Below are 7013 nucleotides of genomic sequence, written 5' to 3'. Positions count from 1 at the left end.
CTCGTCTGAAATCTCACCAGCCCTTTTCCTGTGTTTCAACAAAAATTGACACTGTAGCAGTAGCTGATCTGTCGTGATTATTTAGGCGTCCAGGGAAGTACGTCCTCACACGGGACATGTGGTGGTGGGTCTTGCCTTAGACCTCAGGGGAATACCATATAGAGGAGTGGACAAAGGGTCTGGGTTAGAATTAACTTAGAAAAGGGAAAATGTTGTTGTAAAAGGGGGAGGGATGTTACCTTTTAATGTGTACCGCAAACGTATTCCTTCCAGCCCAAAGGCTGCTTTCTAATCTAATCTTTCAACTTGTTCCAAATCAGTGAAGTGTTTTATTCTTGTGGCTGCATTCAGCTTTCAAGATAAAGAGTCAGGGCTCGGCACCCGTAGCACGGTGTTTACAGCTTTGGCCACGTACTCCGAGGCTGGCGGGTTCGAGCCCAGTCCAGGCCAGCTAAGCAATAATGACAACTGCAATAGAAAAATAGCTGGACGTTGTGACGGGCGCCTGTAGTCCCAGCCACTTGGGAGGCTGAGGCAAGAGAATCGCTTAGGCCCAAGAGTTTGAGGTTGCTGTGAGCTGTGATGCAATGGCACACTACTGAAGGCGACAAAGTGAGACTCTTTTAAAAAAAAAAAAAAAAAAAGATAGCCTCTTCCCCCCCATTTGAAATCCTCACAAACGCTTTAGCGAGTTTGTTTCCTTTATAAATGTTCTAGCCTGTCTCCATACTTTTGATCCTCTGGAGTAATTTCTTCCTAAATAAGAAACTGACGTGCAGTTGTGGCACATTGAATTAAAGGGCCAATAACTGGAAGTTTTCACACACACACACAGAGTCGGAAGAGTCTTGCTTTTCTACATGCCTACTGGATGATGCTAAATGTCTTTCCCGTACTATGAGCCAGTCTTACCCGTATTGACTTGAACGTGCAGGACGAACATAGGTACCAACACTCTATTTCAATGACTGTCTATTTGCAATACAGGGAACATGAAAAGGGTTTTCTGTGCAAAGAGAAAATGTCTCAAAAGGATTATGAGTGCTTCTGTCAAAATCGTTCACCAAACAACTGATCACGTTTGGAATATCCAACAAGAGCAAAGGTAAGCTTGTTGGAAGTTGAGAGCCAAACCATTTGTCTTATGTCTTAAGTGTTCCTGAGTACGGAGTCAGGAAGAAAACATTGTGTGTTCTATTTGGGGGGAGGGGTTCTCGAGTCGCACGTACATCTGGCTTCATTTGTCTCTAAGGTATCCATTCCTTTAGTCCTCTGACCTCACGCCATGATTGGAATGAGATGCATTTCCTCAGGGCCAATAAAGATGACCTATTTCACCCATGCCAATTATAGTTGATGTGCTTGAGATAAAGAAGTTTCTGTTCATTCCATGAGCCCGATTCCTGAAGTAGAGTTAAGTGTCTTAAGCTGGTAGTCTTGTAATAGTTAGGTGTGTTCAATTATATGGACAAGATTAAACTTATATAAAAACAATTTGTAAATTGTACTGAATTAGTCTCACTCCTTTTCACATACAAAATCATTACTGTGAGAATGTGGGTGAAAATGAAGTATATGTGGTGGGACATCATGGATGATTAATGAGTATATCATCCTCATGGAAGCTGTTCCTGATGTCACAACCTACACATTATTCAGATGGAGAAAAGGGCAAAGACACTCATGTCGACAAAACGTGTTTCAATGGAAAGCTTTTAATACAATCCATCTCCCGTGATTGTAAAGTGCCGAGGCACGTGCGCTAGCTTCTGTCGCAGCTAGTTACCAAAATAATACTGATGGAATGAGAGTAATTCATCTACTTTATTTTCCCAGTTCCTGTCAGAAGATTAGGGCTGATGTTGTCACCTTCTCCCTTCATCGCAAAAGCCAGGGCAAAAGAATTTTGTTTGGAAAGTGTTTGACTTTGTTGTTATTTCTAGGATGTATGACAATGCCCATTATTCTGTTTTACAGACAGAAGCTTCGTCAGGAATATTTTCAGCAGTTGTTCTCTTTGATTCAAGATTGCAAACGGGGTGCACGGAACCTCCAAGAAGAAGAAGAAAATATGGCTGTAGGTGTCTGGCTTAGTTGAGAATTAAATTGTCCATTGTATCTAAGTTTCAAGTAGCAATAACTCATGCAGAAGTTCAGCAGCTAAGGTTGAGTCCGTGAGCCCAGATGGACCAAGGGAGGCAGAAGATGTGGGGATGGGAGAGTGGACATCCTCTGTGGATGGGCCTGTCCTTTTACTGAGATAGTAAGGTCATCGGTTGGAGGTAGGACGGAAGAGGAGGTGTTGCCTTTTGGGCAGAGGAGATGGCCTGGTATGGTTTTCCGAGAGTGGGCCAGTGAATGGACTGGGGGGATGTAACAGCCAAGTGGCACTAGGGGGTCCATCTTAGGCTAGTGCCATAGTGATCATGAACTGACAGTGAGACCAGTCAGCTTTGTTATATCACAGCAGCTGTAGAATTAGAATTTTCTGGGTTGGGGTTATGTGAGCAAGTTGACAGAGGGGAAAGGTAGAGGGTATAAGAGCAAGGACAGAGGTGTGATGACTGGTGCATGGAATTTCAGGCAGTACTGATGAAAGTGAGGAGACGGGGGTGGCCTGCTGGACAGTGAAAAGTGCTCCACTCGATGGGTGTCAGTTCTTATAGACTAGTGAGCAGTGGTACTGAAATGAGTCACCTGCAAGGTGAGGGAATGCGTGGCTGGATGTTGGGGGACGAGTATAGCATGGTGGTCAAGGGTGTGGAGGCTGGAACCACACTGCACTCTTGAGGTCCAGCTCTGATTGGACCATCGGTGTGTGTGAAGCCGTGAGAACATTCTTTCTGTGCCTCAGTGTCCTCCTCTGTGGTGTGGGCATCACAGGAGAACTTTAGTCAGAGAGTTGCGCTGAGCATCATGTGAGTTACTATGTAACGAGTTTGTTGAAAATGGTTCAGCAATGTATCTATGACGCCGTTCCTGTGTAAGATTTTGGTGTCTGTGATACCGAGTAGATGTTGCAGCTGGCATTGAGCCTGTCTAGGGCGTGACCTGTGAGTGGCTACGTTCAGAGGTATGTTCTGTGCAGGACCTAAATAAAGTTCATCATTGTTGAGACATACATGTGTGTGGATTTTGAAGTCATCAAGTCTTAGGTATCTAATGTTATGTCAGAACATGTTTTATCCTGTTGAAATTTTGTCTGGAATGATGTTTTCTTAACTCTTAAGTTATGCTCAAATAGTTATTGCAACTTTCCCCTTCTATATTCTCAGAGTTTACTTCAACAGCTACAAAACGCTTCTCATCACTTTGAAGCTGCTCCGAGCCAGAGAATGAGCAAAGTTAGAATGTTGTTCCAGGGTTACTTGAAGGTCTGTTGTATTTGGCATATTTGGCGTTGTATTCTCATAACACCTAAAGTGTCTGCTGAGGATGAAAAGACTGTTTGCCTTTCCCAACATATGTTAACATTTTGATGATGCCTTTAAAAACCTTAAGCATATTCCAGTAGTATATCATGGGCCCTATTGTCAGAAAAGTAATAAACGTATTTTGACATTTAGAATTTATTAGTGGTTGTGGGTGATAGTCACAACCAAAAATGGCAATTTGGCCGTGTTCCCCGAAGTATTCGTATCATGCACGAAATTCACACTTTGCTCACAGAGTCATCGTGGCTCTTTGTTCCACTCCATGGACTGAGTAGCTCTAGATGAAAGCAGGGAGAGTTCATCTTTTCTACCTGTCACTGAATTGTCTACCTGCTGTCGATGTTTCTCTAAGAGCGAGGACCCAGTTGTAAGGGATGAGCATTGCCTTCATATCAAATTTCCTTCCTGAGTATTTCATGGCAGTATTATTGAGGTGATGACACTTCACTTTTAAGTTTTGGGGTGTTTTCAATTACTTAGGACCCACAGTAGTTATGTATATTTATGAAGTTCATGTGACTTTTTCATGAAGACTCACAGCGTGTAGTAATCCGATGAAGGTAACTGGGGTACCAGTCACCTCAGGCACTTACCGTTTCCTTGCAGTACAGTCATTCCAACTTCACTCTTGCAGTTGTATGAAGGTACACAGTGACTTCTTGTTGACTATCGTTGGCCTGTTGTGTTGTCTTGTGCTAGTCCTTCTTCATGATGTCCAACTGTATTTTTGCACCCATTACCTATTCCCACTGTGTCTCCACCTCCACTACCCTTCCCAGGCTGTTGTCACCGTTGTTCCAGTCTCTATCACCATGAGATCAATTGTTTAAATTTTTATCTCCCAGATATGAGCAAGAACGTGGGAACATCTGCCTTTGCTGTTGGGCTTAATTTCACTCAACTGAACGTTCGCCACTTCCATCCATGTTGTGGCAAATGACAGGATTTCATTCCCTTTTCATGGCTGCACACTATCCCATAGTGTGTCTGTACCACATGTCCTTTATCCCCTCCTCTGTTGAGGGACACTCGGTTTGATTCCATATCTTGGCTATTGTGAATAGTGCTGCAGTAAACGTGGGAACGCAGACATCTTTTCCATAGATTGATTTCCTTTCCTACAATGTGCTTTATATGCCAACTTACTGTCCTGGGACAGGGCCCTGGTGTGAACAACAATGAAAATGCCAGGGGGACACTATGACTTGGTGAATGAGAATTATCTACTGTGCTATGGATAGCTTAGCAAGATTTCCCCCGGTGACATCAGCCTTTTCGTCCAGCAGGCATACACATATTTAGATTCAATAGAATGCCGCACCTCCCCCACTCTCTTTCATTGGGGTGATTTGGAAACAATTTTGTTTGAAGACACCTTAAACGGTTACCCTGCCAAACTAATTTGGATGGTCAAAAATAACTACGTAGGCTTTAATAGTTTCAATATGCTGATTCCTTAAGTGGTAGCCAAATAATTTGTACACGCACATGTACAAGTCAACTGTGAAACGTTTCTAAGTAGAGAATGTGAACCATTTGTCCGTTGGTGTGCATGTTTGAGAAATGAGGTCTTCTAAATGTTCGTGCTAAATGTTGCCACTTAGGGTGGGAACGGTACTATCACTCAGTTTCCTGCATTTCCTTGTCCTTTTCAGGCAGTTGCCACCAGGCCCTGAAATTGTTTCCTCTGCCATGGTGTTGAGGAACCATTTCTTTCTTTCATCTCTCACGGCTGCTGCCCTAGGTCAGGACATCACCTCTCCTTGCTTCTTCTGTTCAGCTCTTACCTGAACTGTGCATCCTGGGAGTCAGCCTTCACAGGTGTGCACTGTTAGTTTCATAACCTACATACAGCCCTTTGCTCTTCCCATCCTGTCAGTAGCGTTCCCTTCTAAATTCTTAGCCATTCACAGACCGGTCCTTCCCAAGGAGATGACCCCCTTTAGAGCTTCATTTGCTGCCTTCTTCTCCGCCCCCCCCCCCCGGTTCTCTGCCCTCCTGTGAACTAGCTCACCTTTACTGCCATGCTTTCCTATGTTCTTCCTGCACAGTGTTTTGAAATCCTTTTTCTCTACCTTTCAAAATCTCATGCTTTTTCCTACTAAGTAGGTCTCGTCCTCCATTTTTTTTTTTTACTACGTAGTCCAGCAAGTTGACTTTCCCTTCCTTACTCTTTACAGTCTTTACAGGATTTCTGCTCAGATGTTTGCTCCTGACCCTGGAATATGGAAGGGATCACATGTTTATCTTTTGAACCATCCACAGCACTGGAATCACTTAGTTTTACATGAGATGCACCATTTTGCTGTTTGTGCTGGGAAGAGTACCAATTAACACCAAAAGCTATATTTTTCGTAATTTGAAAGAGTCATACTATTGATCGCATCATCTTATTCCTTCCTGGGAACTCATGGTACATTGAAAATTTGTGATCATCAATAGGTGTCTATCTAAAGTTCTGGAAACTTGTTATAGCATCATAAAATTATGACCCTGATTGACATACACCTTCCAGTCTTTTCCTGTTTTGGCTTCATCTTGACTTTGATAGTTTATTATCCCATTGTGCTTAGCAAAGTGCACTATCTCTGTGCTTTAAAATATCATAACATTTCACTCTAATGGCGTAGTTTAGGTTTCTGTAAGTATTTTGCTTAGTATGGTCTACTTCGAAGGTTTTTTAATTTGGAGTAAATAATGACCATCTCTTGAGTTTTAATATTGACTATTATTGAAATGTAGTTACTACGCAGTTATCCGTGATGAAAATTGGAAGTTTAGAACTACACTGGGATTTTTGTTTTAGAGTGTGGAGGACCTGGAGGAGAACCATCAAACTATTTTAGCTCGTGAACATTATGAACTTGTGATGAAGATGGCTGCATTGCAAACCAAACTCATGATGGAAACTGTAAGTGGCCTACTTATGTACACTGTCAGTAGTGAGAATTTATAGTCAGGACTGATTTAAGCAGTAAAATATTTTCTTTTGTTGAATCATGTAAAATGCTTACCTACATATTCAACAATTTACATCTCCTTTCATCTCCCTGCAGCTGGAAGAGCTGACTTGTTACTCTACTGACCCTGTGAACAATGAAGCTGAACCTGAGTGATGTGATGGAGTCCTCAAATTAGCCAAGGAAGCCAGTGTGGCTTAAAATTCCAGTCTAAATTAGTGCCTCTCCTTTGTTATCTTGTTAATTGCCAGACCTCCTTTCCATTGAAACCCAAATAAATCCTACCAGTTATGTGAGTAGCAGCAATTCCAAACTTACATGTGTCAAGCTTCCAGCCCTTTGGTAGGAACAACGACTTTATCTCCCTAATGCTGTCAGTTAACTTTTAGAAATAAATATAATGTAATCTTTCATTTGGCTTCAGTGAATCTATGTCAGTCCCAAAATGTAGAAAGCGGTTTTGAAAAATTGTATTATTTTTCTTAAGGGATATAATTCTGGAAGGGAGAGTCTATTTTACCCCCCAAATTTTGTGTGTATTCACTGTTACATGCAGAGCCTATTTAAAAAAAAAAAAAGAGAGATTTCAAATGAATTATATTCCATACTTACAAAACTT

The 7013-nt window shown here is 42.1% G+C and overlaps 1 protein-coding gene across 1 annotated transcript; it reads left to right on the top strand.

The window, feature by feature from the left end:
- Window positions 1-991: 991 nt before the first annotated feature.
- Window positions 992-6777, top strand: LOC111722863 (synaptonemal complex protein 3-like). Its single transcript, XM_023509161.1, has 5 exons — window positions 992-1105; window positions 1978-2077; window positions 3276-3374; window positions 6241-6345; window positions 6491-6777. Exons 1-5 carry the CDS (start codon window positions 993-995, stop codon window positions 6548-6550), a joined length of 477 nt encoding a protein of 158 aa, XP_023364929.1. The 5' UTR covers window position 992; the 3' UTR covers window positions 6551-6777.
- The last annotated feature ends 236 nt before the right edge of the window (window positions 6778-7013 follow it).

This window comes from Otolemur garnettii, unplaced genomic scaffold, assembly GCF_000181295.1.
Source record: "Otolemur garnettii isolate 467f Iridium unplaced genomic scaffold, OtoGar3 scaffold00881, whole genome shotgun sequence".
NCBI lineage: Eukaryota > Metazoa > Chordata > Mammalia > Primates > Galagidae > Otolemur > Otolemur garnettii.
Note: the sequence above shows the minus strand (reverse complement) of the source record. Positions and strands in the feature narration are given on the sequence as shown.